Source organism: Lissotriton vulgaris, chromosome 8 (assembly GCF_964263255.1).
Source record: "Lissotriton vulgaris chromosome 8, aLisVul1.2, whole genome shotgun sequence".
Lineage (NCBI taxonomy): Eukaryota > Metazoa > Chordata > Amphibia > Caudata > Salamandridae > Lissotriton > Lissotriton vulgaris.
The window spans coordinates 276,602,348-276,625,259 of NC_141696.1; the positions used below are offsets into that span (position 1 = coordinate 276,602,348).

The window sequence follows — 22,912 nt, forward strand, 5'->3', positions numbered from 1 at the left end:
CAAGCCCACTAGCAAAAAGAACAATTGATGGACAGAATGCAGAACAATGTCATACATTCACCCCAGTACAGAGATCTGGGCTTAAACCCACCAGTATTTTGCTCACCATGCCATTCCAGTTTAAACCCAGCCATACGCAAATCGCTGCGTCTCATGGGAACAGTCCAGCCCGAACTGCCACGTCAGGTCCTCCCTGGACTGGAAACAAGCATCCTAGGACCGGTTTCGGGGTTTCACCCCTCATCAGCCAGGATAGCTTGCCTCTAGTGGCATGGAGGGCATGGACCCACGTCTGGGCATACCTGACCCACTCAGGTGACAAATGCAAAATGAACAATTGATGGACAGAATCAGAACAATGTCATACATTCATCCCAGTACCGAGATCCGGGCCTAAATCCATCGAAAGGGTGACTCACATGTACTAAAAGGAAGATTAGGGCTTGGCAAATGGGTGTACATGTCAAGTCAACATAGCAGTGAAAACTGCGCACAGACAGTGCAGTGGCAGGTCTGAGAACCTTTTGAACGGCTGCGTGTGTGGGTGGCACTGTCAGTGCTGTAAGCCCAATAGCACCATTTGATTTACAGGCCCTTGTACTCTCAGTACACTTTACTGGGGACTTACCATTAAATATGCCAATCATGGGAACAGCATTCCATAATCCAATTTGCAATAGCAGCACTTGCACTTTAAAATTGACAAGCAGCGAGAAAGTGTGCAGAGAAGTAAACCAGCAAAAACAGTCTCAAAACCAGGAGGTCAGAAAGTAAAAAGACAGGGGATACATGTCAAAAGATGCCAGGTCTAACAGGAATATGAAAGCAACTTCCCATCTGATGGCTGCATTCTGATTGATGGTTGTTGTCTGGATGATCGCAATGTTCCTCACCCTTCCATATTCTCAAGTATGGAGCATTTGTGTGGAAATAGAGCCTGGCTGGTAAACTGCACCCCACCCTGTCTGTGGAGTAAGGGCCGACGAGGTGCCCTGGGCTGCGCACACTCGGCTACCACATCAGCCTCCCACCCAGGGCCGCACTAAGCATTTATTCCATAGGTTACTTTTCCGGGGGACTGGAGTGTGCGCGAGGCGCTTTTTGAAGGCTCGTGGGCAGCTCACTGCGCCTTGGTCATATTCTCCATCACCGTAGAGGTAATTGCAGCAGGCTCTGAGGGTGTTCGGGGTGTGGAGGTTGGAGAGACAAGAAGGAATGGATGAGAATGAACGGGTGAAGCGAGGGGTGGAAGGTGGTTGACAGGAATGAAGCGAGATTGTTTTGAACATTTTTGCCCGGGTTTTTGGTTTCCAGTCGGGCTGTGCTACCACCTCTCATTCCAGCCTGTTTAGCCCTAGTCTAAACCTTACCCCCAAAGACACCAGACACTATCCCACTGAGACCTCACTGGCTCACTGGTTCAACACCTCTTGGACACGAGTGGTCAGCGCCAAGATGCTCCATGGAGTGTAAGTCGCGCTTTATAAAAATAAAATTACATTACATTACATTACATTACAAGCTTAGGTAAATACAAACACCGAAGAGACCTTTCAGGCTGGTCAAACTGTTCTAGCTTTTTCCACTACCATCTACATGTGAAACTTCTTCTAATCCATGAGCAAGAGCTGACTAAATGGCACGTATGCCTTCTAAAAGATACATAAGCCTCACAAAAGGGAACAAACGAGGCCCTTGTAACATAAATATTCGAAAAACGGACCATCGGAAATAAGCTTCTCCAGGACAATACTCGAGCTCCTGGTGCCCCTGGAGCTCGAGTATTGTCCTGGAGAATATGCTGGTGTCCATAAATTAGGTTTATTTATATAGCGCACATTTTACAGTAAGCTTCACCACATCACTTTGGAGTCAAAAAGTGTATAAATCACTTCAAACTACTTCTTTCCCAATATGCCTTTTAAACGGGCTTAAGAATAATGATGGAGCTGGCACAAAAAGGTGGATGTTTGAGAAATATATGTATACTAACACAATTAAGGATGCGATGCGAGAAGTCAGGAACTCGGCATGGCTCATTTATAACTGTCTTCACTCAGGAGAAATGATCTGTCACTCGTTTGTTTCGTGTGTGATTAGACGGCAAATGAAGTCTCCCCTGAAAAGGACAGCATCATTAAAATGTTGTGCAAGGATAACTAGTTCAAAGAGGCATCCTCACAAAATCAATTTAAGTGAAGGACATGGGCCCAAGGGTCAAGAAATTGAATGTTATTGAGCCAGGGAGTGCTTGCTCATATTTTCCTTTAACTACGCTATCATTTTCTTAACTGACTTTTAAATGTCATATTTTGTTTCACAAACATATTCAGAAAACGATAATGACCCTGAATTTTAAGTACTCGGGAACTGTACCAGCTTCATTATAATCGTAAGGAGGGTGTTAAGTAGAAAAAAAAACATGTTTTTTTTTTCCATGAGGGCTAGTTCCGCTCCTGCTGCAATGCACTTGTTCATTGGTTGCAATTTCAATGCAATCAAATTTCTTTGCATTATATTAGATAATTTGGCTATTTTGAAGGATGACAGCTTTTTAGCCTGCTCGAAGGTAAACAGTGATTTTTTTTTCTGCTATTTATTTGCCCGCTTGCTAAATAGTATAAATTATTTATGATTTAACTATCAAACTTAAAAATGCAAAATACACTGGGTAGGAGTGGCACAGTGCATAGAGTTCTAAAACCAATGAATTCGAATTCAGCAAAACAGGAGGAGTGAAGGCAAAATGTCTAGGGGAATCCATGCCAAAAATGTTAGGTCTAACAACAATGGGGCATATTCTCAAGAACGTGTGATAACCATCGCAAAAGTTACTTAACTCAACTTCCAACAGCGCAGTGTATCGCGGGAAAATTACGCGTGTTAACCAAGCATTCTCAACACGGCAGTATCATGCAATAGTATCCAGATAACGCATCAACTGACCACGTTAAAATCAACACCACCCAGCAAAAATGCGAAGTGTGAACGCAAAAAAAGCTGCGATAAGGCCAATCTCGATACTAAAATCAGAGAAAACCAGCTACAGGCCTGCAATTCACACGCGTCAAGCGGGAAAAATCCCCATAAAAGTAGGAAAAAACTGACAAACATATGCTAAATAACAGCGAAGCACAATGGATGTTGCAGGAACAAGCAGGGAGAAGAACTATAACCCCACAAGCCCCCCGGAGGACCTGCCTGTGACTACGGGGTAAGGGAAGGCCAAGGAGAAGAAGAGTAGGAAGAAGCACTTCAGTCCGCAGTAAAACAGGATCCTGATAATGGAGGTGGTCGAACACCATCAACAACTGTTTGTCACCTCCACTGTGTCATTGGCAACCAAAAATAGACTATGGTAGTCCATCGTGGACAAGTTGAATGCAGTGGGAATGCTGAAGAGGACAATGGAAGAGGTCAAGAGGTGCTGGAATGACGTCAAGTGCAAAACCAAGCTGAAACTTGCCAATAACCGGAAGGCAGCAATGCAGACTGGAGGTGGGAGTCTGCGCCAGAGGAGGAGCGGGACGACATGGAGGAAATGGTATCCACAGTCATCAGTGGAGAGATGGTGACTGGAGTCGGGGAACGGGACACTGCTCAACATGACCCGACACAACACCAACAGGGTGAGTAACGATCAGGGACTGGGGGGATGGGGGGTGATGGCCACAATGGCACACATGCACAATTGAGCTGAGCACATCTGCGGACAAACCATGCCCAGAACCCAACTCCTATCAAGAGACCAATGTACCCAAGTATGCAACATCTCAGCACTGTATAAGCACAGAAGGCAAAGGCACTGCAGAAAAGGGATAAGGGGCTGCAAAACAGAGCAGCAGAGGCCACACCTCGAAATGCAGCCCACACACATAACATGCAGAGCACAGCAACACTGACAACAATGTGGCACAAACCGCAACACATCCACAACAGAACACAGGACACAACTGGTGCCGACTGGTTGTAGACACTGGCTAATCACAAGTGGCATTGCAGGGAGATTTGAGATGACAATGTACAAGGACAAACACACACAAGTGTTGTCGAAATGTCCACTGTCCCCAATCAAATAGGTACCCCCTCCCAAACAGCCACAATGTACACAGTCATGCAGTCTGTATGTAAACATGTACAATGGGACAACACACATGTGAACACATTGTTAAACTGCATCTCCCCTTCACATAGCAGAGGGACAATCAACACCTCCTGAAGAGCAGCCCAACCCTCTCTTCTCTGATGACAAAGAGGACCACCACAGCTTCGATTCCAACGCCCTCCAAGAGTTCATTGCAGCCTCTGCAGCCCACCTCCAGAAGCAGGGCAGCCCAGCTGCAGCGAGTACACCACACCCCCTGCACAGACCACAAAGCAGGCAGCACCCACCACCACAGCTGCCTCCCAGGACCCCCACGAAGAACACATGGCCTTCCAACGCTGTGTGCTGGGATGCCAGAAGCAGCTGGCTGAACAGGTGTGGGTGGGCTTCGACCGCATGGCTGACAAACTAGATGCCATACGTGGATGTCTAAGTCCCATCAGGGACCATTCACAGTCCCTAACGGACACCCACAGTCTACTCCATGCTCTCCAACGAACCATGGCTGACATCGCCAGAGTCCTGACCAAAAGACAAGAATGACTGACTAGTCGTAGTGGCTCCAGCCAGCTTGCCTAGGAGGTGGGAAACATGCAGAGGCTCAGGGAGACCATTGAGCGGGCTAATACAGAAAGAGCGGCTGCCACGGCTGCACACTAGCAAGTGGTAGCTGGGTTCCTCAATAACCTTAAAACCAGCCTCATGGCATTGCTGCTATAAAGCCTGGTGTTGATGCATGCTGCTGCTACCACTACATCCACATCTCTGCCCCTGAAGTGTCAGTGCCACACAGTGCGGCAGACATTCTACCTCCGGCCCCTGAGTTGTCACTGCCACACATTGTTGGAAAAAGGCCAGCACCACCCACACGTGAGGCACATGGAATAGCAGAGGACAAAAAGGTGGATGAAAGCGCCACCGTGGTAAGAAGGACGCAGTAGCATTCATCGCCGCCATCAGGCCGGTTTCAGCTTGGTTCTGCCCTCTGCATCATCACCTTCCATTGTCCCCCGGTGCACCCTGCAACACTCACCTTGGACCTCGACATGGACTGCCATATTCTGTGTGACCGCCAATGACAGAGCAAACAGACTGCGGACTGAACTCTTCCTCTTCCTCTGGACTTGTCATTCCCTGAAGGACTCTGGCTGGCCCTTCACGGGCCAACATTGTAAAGTGGGGTTTGCATGGCCCTGTACTGCTCCAGATGCAACACTCTACTGAATGTGCATTAAACATTCCGAATCACACATATGTGTCGTGTCTATGGTCTCTCATGTGTGGTAGCATTGATGAATGTAGGGTCAGTGAACTCCCCCTACGTCTATGTGGCTCATGTTGTTGGATTTGGGTCACAAGGTGACACAATGCCGAATGTTGTCTGGGTGGCGCCGATGCAACAACAGCGACACACGCATTTGTTACTTCCTTGTACAGTTCGTACGGAATAACGCCCAGAGCCCCTGGGTCATTGTTCAAACCCTTACTCTGGACTGGCATACGCCAGGCCAGCCCACTACCTTTACGCTCCAGGGGGGACATCAACGCTACATGTGCCATATCTTCACTGTAGTGATCTGCTGCTCACAGGTCTTGTTGTCAGCATGCCATGGCCACTCCCTCACGGCTGGTTTACCCCCACACCACACCCATCCATCACACGTGTCACAGCACATGTGACCCTGCCAATAAAAAGGGCTGGGCACACGTGCACTATGCCATTTCCAACCTCTCTCGGGGTATATCCGTGTGATGTGCATGTAGGAATTGGGGCACCGCGGCCTGCGACATCACATTCTGCAGGCCCAGATGTGAAATGATGGTGTCCGCACTTCGATACCCAATCATAGAGGGTCTATGACTAGCGGGACACATACTTGGTGGCACCGGAAACACTGCAGCTGGCACAGGCACACCCCCATGGGATGGTGACTTTCGGTGCACTGAGGTAGGGGCACCTTAAGTGCTGAGTGGGTGTGTAACCTGTAATGATGCCCCATCCCGGGGCTCCAGACAGCTCAGGTTTTGTGTACCCTGCTGGACCGCAGTGTAGCCTAAGCCAGTGGGCAGCGCAGGCCTACCACCACGTGGCGTTGCCTCCTGGATCACAGAGTTAGTAGCACGTATAAAGCTAAGCGGGTGTGCAGCCTGCGATGATGCCGGGTGCACTGGTATGTCCTCTGCCATGGTGAAATCAAGACCCAGCACCAAATGTGAGACCTGGTGCCCTGCGGAGTGGGGCTGCATGATGTGGAGGGTGCCATGTCCCAAGCCCAGGTTTGTGGCTTGCAGCGGCACATGGTGAGCCCTCCCTTCTACAGCCCAGTGGCGGAAGGTGAACAGTGAGGCCTGGGTGCACAGGGGTGGGCATGCACTGCTGGGAGGATGGAGGGGCTGGGGTGCAGCTGCCTGGGTGCAAAGGGGCGGACAGGCGATGATGTTGTGTGCAACTGTATGTACTTTGCCATTCATGTATCTGGACTCTGTTTCAGATGACGAGTGTGTCTCAGATGTGGGACCTGGTTGTTGGAACTGGCCCTTTTTGGAGGGTTATCCTCAAACTTTTTGCTTTTGCTTCTTCCTCCCTTATTTTTCCTGACTTGTGGCTGTTGGCAATAGGACTCTGCGCACTTTACCACTGCTGATCAGTGCTAAAGTGCATATGCTCTCTGTGTAAATTGTTCTTGTGATTGGATATACATGATTGGCACATTTGTATCACCAAGAAGTCCCCAGTAAAGTGCACTGGGTGTGCCAGGGCTGGTGATGACACATGCTACTAGTGGGCCTGCAGCACTGATTGTGCCACCCACATGAGTAGCCCCAAAATGGTGTCTCAGGACTGCCACCGCAGTGCCTGTGTGCAGTCTGTGAACTGCCATGTCCTTCTGGTCAGTGTCCCCCTGGCCAGGCCTAACCCTACCCTTTCTGTGTACATTGGTCACCCCTATGGAAGGTCCAAGGTACCCCTTGGGCAGGGTGCAGTGTATGTGAAAGGTAGAGTATGCACTGGTGCAATGTGACATGCTCTGGTATTGAATTACCACCATTTTCATTTTTCACTATTGTAAGGCTATCTTGCTCCATAGGCTATCATGGGGGATGCTGGCTACAGTGGCTACCAGCATATCTTCCCATAGGAACAAGATAGGACATAAAAGTCTGTTTTTTAAATCCTATGTTTGAGAACAGCACTTTCAGAAAGTTGCTATTCTCTTGTCTGACCTTTCTGTGTGCCTTGGCCTGTTTGTGTATTAACTGTCTGGTTTGAGAGTGACAGGAGCTGGGGATTCTCCAGGAGGCTGGCTGAGTCAGCCCTAGGCTGAATGACTGCATTACATCTTGAGTAGTGGGAGGAGATAACACCTGGGCTTGAATAGGGCTGTGCCTGCCTTCCACAATGCTGGCTCCACCTCCTGCTGGGCGGCTGACGTCCCTGCCCCTCACTCTGAAAGGAAAGGAGAAGCCAGGAAAACAAAGTGCTCAAGGAACACCCAGAACTGGTTCAGACCGGGCTCAGGGCCCACTTGCACAAAGAGAACAAAAACGTTTAGGGGTATAAGTACAGGACCCCTGACAACAGAAAATTAGATCATCCTGGAATCAAGAATGAACCTCTGCCAAGGAGAAAGCTGAAACTGAAGAAGGAAGATTGTCCTGCTGTTGCTATGCTGGATTGCCCTGCTGTTGCTTTGCTGCCAAGGAGAGGGGAATAACTTTGCTTTGTGCTCTCTCCCCTTGCTTGAAAAAATCTCCAAGGGCCTGAGAAGAGCCAGCTCCCTGTTTAGAAGTCCCAGGAACAAAAGGACTTCACCCCTAGCTTCCCCTGAGCTCTACTTAGAGAGTTCTGTCCTTCCTGGAGTGCGTGGCCCATGTGTGGTGCCTCTGGAAGTTGTACCTGTGTTGGAAAGCTAGAAACCAAGCTTTAAAGACTTTGCTACAGAAAAGTTATTGCATCGCTCGCTGCGGAGTGCATTCCCGACAGTGCGAGGAAATACCCGCCGCTACGGAGGTCGAGATCGTCGCAGCGCCTGTTGCTGCTGCCAAAGACGTTGCATCCTTCGCTTGCAGGAAGATTGCCATCGCTGCAAGTATCGTCGCAGAACCTGTCATCACCGGGTGAGATCGCCACACCGCTTGCTTGCTGACCGCATCACGTTGCTGCGAACATCATCGCAGAGCCATCGAATCAAGGAGCTGCGAGAGAGAGGTCGCCGGTGGATTGCTCATCATCGCCCCGGCGATCGTTGCAGCCCCAACGAAATCGGCGCATCGTGCCTTTGCGAGAACAAACTTCCTACAGAACCTACGCACTGGAATCCATACAAGTGGCCTTCCTCCCCATACAGACCGGATTCGTCGCAACACGCCCGCTGCTGCAGCGGGGCTGTAGAAAATGCCTTCCCAAGGTCTCAGGAGCAACGCATCGCTTGTTTTCCACCGCACCAGCTTCTGCTTTTGGAACTTTGTCACATCTAAAGGTACTGTTGGCTAAACGTGACGCAAGTGTGAACTTTTCACGCAACTGTGGATTATTTTTATCGCAACCTTAAGAACTCTTTCGCAACCATATTCTTGAACTGTGTATGTTGGATTTTTGTTGTTTTGGTCTTATGTAGTTTAGATTAAATACCTTTATTTTTCTCAACTGTTGTGGAGTCAGTTTGTGGTGTTTTCACTGTGTTACTGTGAGGGTTGGTAAAAATACTTTACACATTGCCTTCTGATTACCTTGACTGCTCGTGCCAAGCTACCTATACGGTGAGCAGGGGTTATCTCAAAGGGTTTCCTCCTTACCCTGACTAGAAGCAAGGGTCCCTATTGGGACAGTGGTACCGACCTCTGCCAACTAGAGACCCCCAGTTCTAACACTGGTGAACTGCACTACATACCAGCACATGGTTGTAGACACACCAGTGGCAGCAAGTGAGCAGTGCTGCCGGGGTGCGCAGTATTGGCACTCTCTCCCCCTGTCCCTCTCTTCTTTTCTCTATTTCTGTCTCCCCATCTCTGTTCATCTATCTCTCTCTCCCCCTCTCTGTCCATCTATCTCTCTCTCCCCCTCTCTGTCTGTCTAGCTCTCTCTTTCTCTCTCTCTCTCCTTCGCTCTCTCTTTTTTCCTTGATGTGTTCAGGATATACCTCATCATGATTTTTGTCTTGCAGGCTGTGACCTACAGAATGTCGCGAGGGGTGCCGCCATGTGCCTTCATTTCTGTGCTGTGTTTGTTTTAATACATTTTAATTTCTCACTTTGAAGGTGAATGTGTGATGCTCCTTTTTGTGTCATCGCATGCATGTTTCCAGATGTGATTGTGCGACATCAGACGGAATACTTGGTACATGATTCAGTGGCATGTCTTTGTCGGGGGTCTGGGGAGGGGGTGTCCTGGGGGTGGTGGCGGTGGGTGTTGTGGCTCTCTTGGGTGTCCGGGCTGCATGATGAGTGGCTCCATGGCATCTGTTGCCCTTCAGTTGTGGCTCTGGGCTGGGCTCCTGTTTGTGGTGCAGGATGTGCACCATGTCAGAGCAGGTGTTAGTTTCCTGCTGCTAACACACCTTATCGCATGTTTTATGATCTTATCGCCGATGTGGCTGGTTGTTGAGAATGTTGCAGAGTGGTTTTGTCGCGCCTTTTTGCTCTGGAACGCCTACTCTGCATCTCATTAGCGATAGTTGTGGGGGTCATCTGTGGCAATGTTTTTGCAGCTGCTATCGCAGGTAAACTGGTGCTATGGGCTGTTAGCACCAGCCTGTGAATTAGGTGATAAATTTATTGCAACTTTGGCTGCGATAAAGTGCCTTTAAGTCGGCAATAGCTCCTTGAGAATAGGCCCCAATGATTTGTAATTGCAAAATTCAGAACTGATAATGGGGCCACAAGCGAAGTGACGAACACTGTATAAATGAGATGCTTCATTCCAGTATCCTGACAGAGGAATATAACTATGGGCCTGATATAGGGTTTGGACTCCTTTGGGATGGCAAAGGAATACCACCCAATTGTGAGGGACCTCTGCCTGTCAAGTTTAGAGTTGTCTGCTGGCCATGTGGACAACTCTTTACATTGAATTAACTGCTGTCATGGCAGTTCCTGTCTCTGCATAAAAGTTTTGACGGACTGTACTATCAAAAATGATGGGCAACCAGCAAACTTCTCAAAAGACTTTTGTTTTTTGAAAACAAACTCCCAAGATGAGATTTTGTTTTTGTTTAAAAAAAAAAAGAAATCTAATGGCACTATACACAATGGAAGTTTCTTTCCAGGGTGCCGTGGTCAGTATTTTATTCCCTCTTCAACCCTCCAATGACCTCTACTCTCTCTGATCATTAGAGGAAGTATTCTGTCGAGGAGCCACAAGCTAAGGAATGATACTGTAATTAATTGAACTGAATATCATTGTATGAATTTTCCCAGTAAAACAGAAAAAGACTTATAGGCACAAAAGACTTTGAAGAAAAGATACTCATAGAGATATTTTAAATATTGACTTTATTATAAACAATTTAAAAAATACAAGACAGAATAAATGGATACATTTTTATTACCTTCGTTCTTGTGACATATGGATCAATTATTTAAAGCTCCAATGTTATGCTCATTTCGAATGAAGAAGCTGTGGCCCACATGCATCAAGCATTTTTGGAGTCGCAAACGGTGCGATTCCTTAAAATCGGCCGTTTGCGATTCCAAAAATGCTTTTTGAGATGCATCATGCTTTTTTAGAAATCGCAACTTTTTTGCGATTTCTAAAATTGCGATAGCATTTTAGAAATCGTAATTTTGCGATTTCTAAAATGCTATGCATCATTTGATTTCAAATTGCGAAATTTGAAATTGCAAGTGCAAATTACCACGAAGTTGAACCTCGTGGTAATTTGCAAAATTGTTTAAAAAAGCACAAACATGCATTTTTTAAACTGTAAAGTTACAGACACACATGTCCTTAGGACATGTGTGTCTGTAACTTATACTCAAAAGTACATTTCATGGGTGAAGGGGGGGTCATTTGGACCCCCCTCTCCACCCTTGAAATGCATTGCTGAATTGCGATTCCAAATTGCGAATTCACAATTCCCATTCATTCCTATGGGCATTTTAGCCCATAGGAATGAATGGGAATTGCAAATTCGCACTTTGCTAATCGCATAATATTTGAGAATCGGTAAAAATTGCGATTTTTACCGATTCTCAAATATTTTGCGAAAATGTACATGCATCCCATTTTGCATTTCCTAATTTGCGATTCCCTAAAAATCGCAAATTAGGAAGTGAAAAATGAAACGATGATGCACGTGGGCCTGTGAATCCACTGTTGCAGTCTCAGTTCAGTTTACAGTTTTACTCCGAGGAGTTCCACATAAAAGAAAAGGATACATCTAAAAATCAACATTACACTCCATCAAAAGAGAAAAAGAAAAATACTGAATTCGTCATAGCATACCATATAGGAACAAGTAAAAACATGTTCATGGGAACCATTCAATAAATATTCAGGTGCCAAGAAGATTGATCTGTAATAAATCAAAGTACCATCGATGGATTGATCAATCTGTAATAAATCAAAGTACCATTGATGGATACTTAGGGGACTTTTACAAAGAGTATAATCTAACACTACCATAAAAACTTTCAAAATTAAAACCATATAATAAAATGCAGAGATCTGTGAATTCGTAATACAGTACAGGATAACCAGCCGTATAATCATGTAGTCGGAAGCGTGAATTTGTCCGTTCATAGTACAGTGTAAAATAGCCAACAGCATAATAATACAAACAATATTTTAAAACGTCTCCAAAAAATTCAGCTTATGATAATCAATATATCTAGCAGTAAAAAAAGATTGAAAAAGTGCAAGTGCTCAAATACACACTTAGAAAATCAGCATACAGTACTCGTTAGGTAGCAGCAAGAAGGTTTGGAAAAGTGCTGGTGCCTTTTCAGCGTACGGTACTCGATAGCTAGCGCTATAAAAAAGTTGAAAAAATGCAAGTGCTCAGATACATACATAGGAAGTCAGACTACAGTACTCGTTAGGTAGTTGCATGAAAGTTGAGAAAAGTGCCAGTGCTCAAACACCTACATAGATAATCAGCATACAAATACTCATTAGACAGCAGCAAGTAGGTTTTCTAAAGTGCACGGGCCCAGAAACTTAAATAGTAAATCAGTCAATACTGTTCTAATATATATTTAAAAATTGTTTAAAAAAAAACAAAAATGTTAAAACACACGAGTTCAGATGGGGGTGCCATCAGACAGTTCCGTACCGCTTCTGCTCTGGTAATATTATACCTTAGAAAATAATTCCTTAGGAATCTGCAACCTATTAGTTGCAATGTTGGGCAAACAAATAGAACATGATTTAAGTCTTGTATACAGGAGTTACATAGGTGACAAAGTCTTTCCTGTCTAGCAATGCCCCCCGAGGCTATATGGTGGCGGTGTCTGTTAGACACCGCCATCCATATTAGGAAGGCAGCGGGAACATGCTTTCCCGTGGCAGCAATGCCGCCACAGAAAGGCATGCAGGAATCTCCTGCATGCATCCCCTGGGTGGTGGGGGGCGCATATGCATTTCAATGTACAACGTGGCAGGCACTGCACGGTGCCTGCCACGTTGTGCATTGAAGAGTGCGCCGTGAATTTTTAGCTTTGCAGACCGCCCGCTGCAATGTTAAAAATGCGGGATGTGCCCGCCGGTGTGGAGGCGCATCCTAATGGCCCCCACGGGACCGCCGCCCTTATGGTTGGGGTTTTTTGTAAGTACCTCTCCCCACAATATAATCATCATTTCTGTTATCTGCGCACAATTTAGTATCTCTTTCGCGAGAAACCCCATAGATTATTTTTTTTAATTCTGATCTTCAAAGCACGTTTACAGAGTACTGCCGCACTATCCCCATCTAAGCCAAACATTGTGATGGCTTTTATATGATTCCTAAAAAAGAGCACTCTTATCTTTCATGCTGACAAAAATGTCCTTGTATAGAGCAACCTGTAACATATTTTTAGAGCTGTTTACAAGTACGTTGCTCCATCTTAAGCACGCAGCCATAGTTAACACATAAGTATAGAGTAGCCCGAATGCAAGCCTAATTGCTGCAATAGGCACAGCGCAATTCAGATTACATATGTGGCGCCTCTACTTTCTCAGATGTATCCCACTCTTGTGCATCTATTGTTTCACAGGCATAGCTCAATGCTGGTGGTATCTTTATTTTATAGACTGTAAAAATGTGCTAGAAGTGTCTTTTCCCGCAGTGTGTATGCAGTCGATTGATTGCAAAGGCTTGTGAGATTGCCTTGCCTTTACAATGATCCATATGATTGCTACCGGAACACCTGTTAGTAAAGATTTTTCCTAAATATGGGTAAGACTTTACTAGTTCCAGTTTCTCCTTTGCCAAAGACCAATGCAAGTTTTTTCTGACTTTACAACCCTGATAACTAAAAATCACAACTTAACTCTTTAAAATATTATTTTTTAATTGGTATTCTTCTGTATACTCAATCAACTCAGCCAGGCATCTTTGAAGTCCAATTGGGGTTAAGTCCATCATTATGGCATAATCTGCATATAGGGGACAGCTCAGCTTTAAATTTCTAATTTAGGGGAATCCCCTTTGCTGAGCCACACTCTTCTTGGTAACTCCATAATATAAATAGAAAGAAGAAGAGGGCCCAAAAGGCACCCTTTCTTCAGCCCAATATTAGTTTCTATTTTCCTCGAAAGACCCCCTAGTAAAACCTGCGTCCAAGTAGAGGAATGAAGTGCAGTAACGAATCGTAATAAATTCCCTGGTATCCCCATTGGGACCAGTTTTCTCCACAACGTCCCCCTATCTACCCGGTCGAACGTCGTAGAGAAATCTATGAAAGCCACATACAACAGCATGCTTCGGCTCACTAGATATTTTTCAGTTAAAGTTTGCAAGACGGTGATATTATTCAAGGTACCACTGTTTTTGCAGAATCCTGTACGTTCTACGGGAATTAAATCATTTCCAAATGCCCAATTTTGCAGATGGGTGAGGATGCTTTTCGCAAATATTTTGCCAGTCGCATCCAGGAGAGGGATCTTTCTAAAACTGGCAGGGGAATTTTTTGGACCCTTTTTATATAGTTGAACAATTATACTTCCCTTCCAGGATTGTGGGATGACACCATGGGTATAACAATGGACAAACAGTGGATGTAAAAATGTTAGTCTTCGACCCTTCTTCGTTCCGATGCCACTTTCCTTTCCCGTACCTTTTTCAGTCTGTTAATTTCCCTTTGCCTTGGTATTGTAGACAGCCTAAATTGTTCTCTAATTAAAGCATTCATTTCCCAATTTAGTGTTTTTTATTTCCCATGATATAAACACTGATGGTGCAAAACTGTGAGCTTGCTTTTTTCTTCCAAAAGATTTAATTGCAAACAAGATTCTCTCAAACTTGTCAATGGGGGTTTCTTGGGTACCAATAAAAGCAATATTTTCAAAGACTCTCTTAAAGCTGGGCACCAGATTATCTGACCAACTAGTGTGTGCATTATTGCAAATATATAAGACCTTTTCGTCCATTTGATTCCAGAGATCAGGCTTTTCGATTTCTATATTGACATTAACAGCCAAAATTCTATGATCACTCATGCTTGTTGGATATACCCTAAATTGTGTACATACAATAAAGAGTTGGTAAGATACTGTCATGTAGTCAATTATTGAGGGACCATTTGGGCCCGATAAGTATAAGAAGCTGGGGAATCCTCTGGAAATCTGCCATTTAACATTACTAGGTCAAAAATTCTCAAATTATGCAGTAGTAACTGACCTCATTTATCTGATCTTAAATGATCCGGTAGCAAAGAATCTGGAATGGACCATACTTCCTCTAATTCAGGGTTTGAAAAAGACCTAACCGCACCGTTGGATATTTTAGTCTTTGAATTTGGGGACCTATAATATTAATTTCTCTATTTCCTAGATTTCTCCCTATTGTTATCTCAATGTCTTTAGGATTTATAGGGGTTATAGCACCCATGGGAGTGGAGAGCCCACTACCTGGCACCTGGTGGATCTTTCCTGAGCTTTCAGATGAAACTGTGCAAAGGTTCTCACAGGAGAGCACATCTATTCCTATCTTCCTAAAGGAATATACATTAGTTAATACTAACATTGAGACCACCCCTGACGTGAATGTGACTCTAGTACTTGGAGGGGCACTCCTCAGGTCTAAATAGACCAACTCAAGGCCATTGCTTGTTACCTGTTGCAAGTCCTCTATTTCTGATAGCAGTGCATTGCAGGGGTGCGAGTTATAGTTAGCAGAACTAACTATAACGGAGGAATTTCTATGGTTTTGTATGAGTGAAATGTCCAGCTAACTATACCACCCCTGAAACCTATGGTTTTTTCAGTGAACACATATGGATATAGATATTGATATACATACATATGAGGGGGGGCTCTTGGGAGCCCAAGTCTATGAATTGCATTTTCTAGTACATGAAGTGCTACTACTGAAATACTACTTTAGGTACTTCAAAACGATTTTTGTGAATAGGAACCTTACTTTTTTATTTTCAGATGTGCTCTTGGTATGTGCAGTACTTTACAGTTGCTTTCTGCTTTTTAAGTTTAGTTTTCAGCAGTCTCACATTTGGTTCACTGTTGGGTATATCTTAAAAAAAGAAAATGCACATATTTATTTTTTGTTATACTTTTTTTTTTAATATATTATAACTTAGAGAAAGATTTTAGTTTTAAATAGTCAGTAAACTTTCCTTCATATGCAATCAGAAATCGCATTTTGGGACCCTCTTTTTTGATTAGTCCACTCTTGATGGCTCATCCCGAAACTATAGCAGGAGGACCTGAGGTGGAGATTTTTTGTTTGAAAATGTAATGAAATTGTCAACAAAGGATTTATATTCAAAAGAGTCTTTCTTTGCACTCTCTAGCTCTGCAGGCCACATAATGTAGCCACGGTTTCTCACACTACGAGCCAAAGAGCAAAAGTTCCAACTCTGGGAGTGTTTGAATATATTGCAAATCTGTCCTGGGGTCATCAATTCAATGACACAGGATTGTTAGTTCTCCTGGGAGACAGATGTGCTTCCTGTCACCCACAGCAACACTTACATTAATTGTTGATGCTGCCATTGTCCCTCCTTGGGGCATCAAGAGGAAGACGTTATTCAATAAAGAAGCATGAAAAAAGTTCCTCTCTGTAGCAGTGTTTTTTTTAAGCTGTGTTCATTGTGTGTGGCTTCATGCTGCTTGTTTTTGATAGATTTTTGCTCAACATAGATTTTTGTCAGTCTCTGATCCCACCTGAGGCTCCCATGGCTTGAGGAGTTGTTGGGAGGCCCACCGGTAGAACCACTCTACAAAGCTCCAGTTGTCCCAGCTAGCACTGATTTTTATTTTTCCATCCCCACTCGATGTATCACCCTGAAATATAAAAAAAAAATCACAAATTACTTAGGTGTATGACCAGCAATCTCTTTCTTTCGTTAACAATAACACGAGGTGACGATTCTGCATTATACAACAGAAGGCAGGTATTGTATTACCACTAACCCACTTGTTCCCACATATAAATTACAAAAGAATCACACACTACTCAAATAGTTTTCACACTTACATTACTTGCCAAGTCATTCAGGAATAGGTATATGAATTGAGTAGGAAAAGTATGTACACAACAACCCCTTGAGGAATGATTGCGGAAACAGTAACAGCTAATCTGTTTCTCAGTACAACATTTCAAAGCACGTTCATTTTGTTACACTTAAAAGAAAACAGTGTGCCTGTCTGAATTGGAGAGATTTGAGGCATTGGGGCTAGAATGTTGATGGGCTTAGATGCACTTCCAACAGAAGCCTTCAGATCCTTTAAACAGTCCATGTAATGCTACCCTCAGGGCAAGCGTTTCAGGGTCAGGTACCCTGTTTCCAAGCAAGTCTATTGGGGGCCAACAAGTGACAGGCTATTGTATTAGAGGTTGTAGCTTGTTTGGTTGCTAGTGCAGTGGGATACCCAGATCACATGAAAAGGTTCACTGGTCTGCAACTAAGAACCTACCTGATACAAACAATTAAAGTTCAAAGCTGGAGACAATGTAGCTTCTGAGTTGGTGACAGGGTTCAACTGACAATATCTTTGAGAATTTTTAGACAGGAAAGTAGTGGTCAACCGAACTGGAACTAGAGAGACATCCGCTAATAAAACTTCTAAATCCCAAGGGCAGGGAGTAAAATTGAGGTCATTGTCATGACTTATAAATAAAACTAGAACACAAACACACACAGTATTCCAACTGCACAGAGCCATATTACTCGGAAAGAACAAAAGCATGGTAAGTCTTACACTGAACCCAACTGTTATATGCTGCAGAAGATGTTGCTTATGGATGATTAATGTAGCAGCTGTCCAGGGGAACCTTGTGTCTTTGAGCAGCCATGTTTGAACACAAGTTCTCAAAAGTCCTTTAAGTTAGGTAGGATCTATACTCTGACAGGAGATTACTGTTCCTGAAGCGTCACTGCAGCTCCTTCCCATAGGTAGGCATCCCTTTACTTTTGTGTAGTTCATTCACAGCAGTAGTTTCAGAAATATATGGGGCAGGACTAATTTGTTGTCTTTAATGGCAACAGCAACCCTCACAGTACTATCACGAGATTACACTACTTCTCAGTATGCACAGTTGTGCACCCCCTACTTGGATATTGAGAGATCACAGAACTCAGTACTGGCCCAAAGACCCAGTACAGATCATTCTGGACCAGTCAGGCCCTTAGTCTGTTGACCACAGTTACATTAATCTACTCTTTTCTATAAATGTTTTAGGGTATTAGACTTGGTTTGATATCGTGACGTGAGCACTTTATTTTAGATTTCTTCACAGGTTTGATAATATGGTTATTAGTGGTGTTTCTTTAGCTTACATGTATTATATGTTTTTAGGTTGTGTATTGGCATAAAATATTAGTGAGCCCAGTATGCAAGGACAAGTGTATGACTAAGCGTAGTGTTCTGGAAGCCCATCGTGAGTAAAGCTTTGGGTTGAATTGGTGTTCTTTTGGAGTTTTGGTTCTTTTATTGTGTTTCACTGAGTCACAGGCTTTATGGCTCAGGTGCTGTTTCTCACCCTTTCATTAAGCATTTTCATCAACATCCTTGGTTATCTTGGTGGCGTACCTTCCTATCAGTCTTTCAATAAGTAGAATATTAACTTACATGATGCTAGGTTCCAGATATGTTTGGTAAATTGCAACCCTTCGTCCTGAAGATAGTCTCAAGTACTTGTTGACAATGAGGGATCGAAACGTCAACCCTATAATCATGGCAACATTTAGATATATATGATAAAATCCTTTTTCTCATACTAATTTGTTTAAACTGGAGGATAGAATTTTTAAGTGATTATCGTGGTACGTTGGAGTTTCATCTGTGTGTATTGGAAAATATCAAGGTGTTACCACGGAGATGTGTGATTTAATTAGAATGTAGTTTTGAACCCTGTGTTATTATTATTTTGTGTTTTTTGGTTATAATAAATCATATTGAATAATGATCTGCAAAAAAGTATGTCTCATATTCTAATTAATTGTTAATTGCATGTAATTGAGTTAACAGATCCATGTGTTACTGCCACTTTGAAAATTACTCTCCTTCAGGGGACATTGGTATATTGCTCAAGTCTATAATACAGCTCAGGTGCAGGGGCAAAGAGATTACCTCATTTGCATGGGGCCCCTCTGTGCCCAAGGGCACAATGTATAATATGGCCCCTGGTGAACTGTGGTGAGCTAAAGTTAGAGTAATCTTGATACAGTGCACCAAGGGAAAACCGTTGTTAGAAACAGTGGTAGATGGGAAAAAACTGTAAATCATTTTGAAGAGATGACAGTTGAGGCACCACTTACTTTTAAATTTTATTCCAAAGAAAGAAAACAGATTTTAGTTTACTAATTTCGAGGTTTAAAAACAACAGTCTGCCCTTGCAGGTTTCCAAGTCACTTGGGATGCGTGCTTAAGTGTGCTAGTGTAGCACCAAATCACAGGGGTCCACTCCTTGTGTTTGGACTGGTCATATAGGAAAATAAATCCTGACTGAAATTAAATACTTGGAGAAATATAATGATATCTTTAAAAGGCCTATAACAGATCAGCAATTAGACCAAATATGGATCATCTATGGAAGTTGGTGAACTGTAAATATTTGTCACTGATTTCCTCGAAACCAAAACATAAACAGATATTCAGTAAAAACCTTTTATGGCATGATAATCACATGGACCCAAAACGTGTTATATTTTAGGCAGTATGAGCTGACTGCATGTGAAGCAATGATTTTGTTTACTCTGTTTTCTTTGATCCATTGCAATGATAATATATTTTTGTTTAAAGGGTTGTCGAAGATTTTCAAATGATTGATGGAATAGCAGTAACAAACTCTAGTTTGCACAGGGGGTTACTCACAGGCACCATCTGATTACTTTGCAAGTACATCTCACTATGTTATTAACAATGTCTGAGTGTTCTTAGTGGGGCATATTATCCAAATGTCCTTTCTGTCAGAGTTGCAGTGGTTTACAATCAGTCGCAGGTACAGATGGTTCCACTATCCGTGAGCCTGAACATAGCCCATTCTACTTGAGTCAGATATGGAGCTGCAGGTCCTACCCATTTAGAAATTCCAGTTATTGTTCCCCATTGAATTAAGAGTTATTTATCATAACGGTAATGATGCCCAGTTTTATTTTATAATGCTTAATGAATCATTAGTGCAAATGTTTTAAATGATTTAATGACTGTAATTTTCTTTATCTTCGTATTTATTAATTGTATGGTTATTTTGCTTGAGAAGAGCTACCAGAGAAAACAGAGCGAGTATAAATGTCTTGAACTGACGTGAATTGCAGCTATGGGGCCCTTTTTGGAGAGAGAGGGATGGGCAAAAACCAGTTCAGATGTTTACATATTCAAAATGGAATATATTATGTATGTACATTTCTTTATAAAGTGGTTTTATTTATACATTTTTCTTGCGAAACCTCTTCAGAAAAGGTTTCATGATTGCTTTGACCTGTACAGTGCCTCATTATGAAATTGCCTATCTTCATTTCTTTGGGGTCCCTTTCAAGGTATCACATGTATGGCCTGAATGTTTATCGCTTCAGCGTTAGTATCACCACTGGATCCAACATGGAAGCAATTATTTTCCAAAAGGAAGGAAACTATGGCAACAACTGGAACTTCGGCCAAGTAACAATAAACACAACCTCCAATCTTACAGTAAGCTTCAATCATTCTATTTTAATGTGATAAATTAATAATGATTTCTACTAATAGTAACACTGTACATTATTTGCATGACCAGACTTGTGCGAGGACATTGTTAGAAATTTGTCATGCCTCATACATGTGATAATTCACTTTGATGCTGGTATTCGTTATTGAGAAGCAAAGTACTTTTTTGGCCTTCTTCATAAAGCTTTTCAAGACAAACTCACTGCCTACCTCTCTTAGAAGTCCCCCACTATCAGTCTGCAAGGACCCTTTGGTCCTCAACAGCCGTTAACATGTCCATTAGCTCCCTCGGATTGTCCTACCATGATCAACGATTTCAAAATTAGGAAATATCAAAAATGTTTCATGCATTTTTAGACAGGAAGGTGATCAATGCCAAAAGTCTCTTTATTCTGTAGTGAGCACTATCAAATGTTTTTTTCTCACTGATAAAAAAACTACAATCAGGCTTGGGTATGCTACTGTCCAAATGGAAGGTATTGCATTTATTTACACATTCAATAAACATGTAAAAGCAAATAGTATCATGAAGTGAGCAGGAAGTGACGGTGTTCTGAAAATCAACAGATTTCCTGACCTCAGGCATATAACTGCAAAGTGACTTTTTGGTGATACATAAAAACAGTAGTCACAGAAAAAAGATCATCTTATGCTCCACATTAATGATGAGTAAGAGTTTAGAGTCAAGATGTGGTTCTCCATGACGTTTCGAACCGCAACGGATGTTATGGGATCCTCATCAGGACAAGAGAGTCAGAATGCCTGAGAGGTTGCCTTAGTAATGCAGGGGAGTAGAGAAGGAAAGCAGGAGGAGGGTGGAGAAACAAGGGGTGGAAAAAAGGAAAAAGAGGTTAGAGGTGGAAGGATGGATCTCCTAATGTTTCAGAATTATTGACCATATTCGGTACGCGGAGGTTCAGAAGAACGAAAGACATATTTAATTGGTGAGTACCCTTCTCAATGGGACGCAAGGAACTGTGAGGGAGACCGTGGTCTCCAAGGAACGCCTACCAAAGATAGAACTTGGTCCAGTGAGGGGGTGACCAATGTCTCATCTGTAGCGTTCTTCCCCCATGCTCAGAATCGAGCAAAGTCGAGGGGAATTTCTAAAAAAGGATGGGGAGAAAGAAACGGTGAGATGCTAATGCATCGATCCGCTGTCGGCGAGGGTGCAAGCGAGCGAGAGTACAAGTGAGCTTGCCTTATAGCAACTGTGGTGAAGCTGATCCAGGTGTGCAGGAACAATGTGTGCGTTTGCCAGTGCATGGAATAAATCCTGAAGCGGCTAACACTGGTGCGCAGGTGTGCACTCAGTGAACACTAGAGTGGCTAGTGGCTATGTTATGGAAATTGGTAGGCACCATGATAGGTGTTGTGCTTCGGGAGAAATAGGTAGGTGAGTGTTAGGTAAAGGGGAGAAGGGGACAGCAGATCAAATCCGCTGCACAACACCTATCAATGCGCCTACCGTTCCATGATAGATGTCCTTGCGTCCCATTGAAGCGGGTCCTCACCAATTGAAAATGTCTTTCAGTAATTCTTCTGAGCCTCCGCATACAGACTTTCTGTGCTGGCATGGGCTGGACACTGTTCCTTGCACAACACCTACAGTGTGGTCCTCATCCTGGATCCAAAGTAAGTTTGTTATCTCTTCAGCACACTGCACCATAACTAGGCATAGAGTGGATGCGACATTCATCCTATTACTTCTGCCTGAATATGCGCCATAAATGTATCCCACTTCCTACGTCAAGAATGACTTCACGCCACCCTGCACATAAGTTCAGCCTGAGTTCACTGAGGCTCACAAGGGCTCACAAGGGTATAGCCAGACTTAGGGGCTGATTATGATGGAGGATTTTCCGTATCCTCCGGGCCGGCGGAAGCCACCGCCGGCCCGGAGGATGCGGAAAATCCTCTGTGGATCCACCAAAGACCCACCGCCACATTAGGATGGCTGGTGGATCCTGGTTTCAGTCCGCCGCTTTTCCGCCGTGGTTGACTTACAACTGCAGCGGAAAAGCTGTAACTTGACTGGCGGTGTCTATCAGACACTGCCACCCACATTAGGATGGTGTAAAACAGATGCCTTTCCACAGCGGCTTTTCCGCCGTGGAAAAGCATGTGTAACTTCACTGCGGGGGCCCGTTGCGGGCCCCCTGGGTGAAGGGGGGTGGGGGGTGCACATGGGGGGTACCTATGGTACCCCCTGCATTTGTATGCAGTAAACGGCAGGCACCGCATGGTGCCTGCCGCTTTCTACATACAAATGAAATGTATGCATTTTTACCATTGCGGCGGGTGCAGCTTGAAGCCGCACCCGCAGCAATGGTAAAAATAGAGGATGTGACCGCCAGGGTGACAGTCACATCAAAATTTGACAGGAGGGAACTCCGCAGGCCATGCGGAGGTTCCCTCCTCCTCTATGGTCGCGGACGGACTCAAGTCCGTCCGCGATCATAATGAGCCCCATCGTTTTTAAGTATGCCACGAACCACCAC

General features: G+C 44.0%; 1 protein-coding gene across 1 annotated transcript in view; it reads left to right on the forward strand.

Annotated features, from left to right (window-relative positions):
- The window catches only part of TMPRSS15 (transmembrane serine protease 15), a 1,377,509-nt gene that overhangs the window by 697,758 nt on the left and 656,839 nt on the right, over positions 1-22,912 (forward strand). Inside the window, exon 12 of the mRNA XM_086934040.1 lies at positions 20,246-20,396. Coding sequence (XP_086790166.1) covers positions 20,246-20,396 — 151 coding nt within the window. The remainder of the gene's footprint in view (positions 1-20,245; positions 20,397-22,912) is intronic.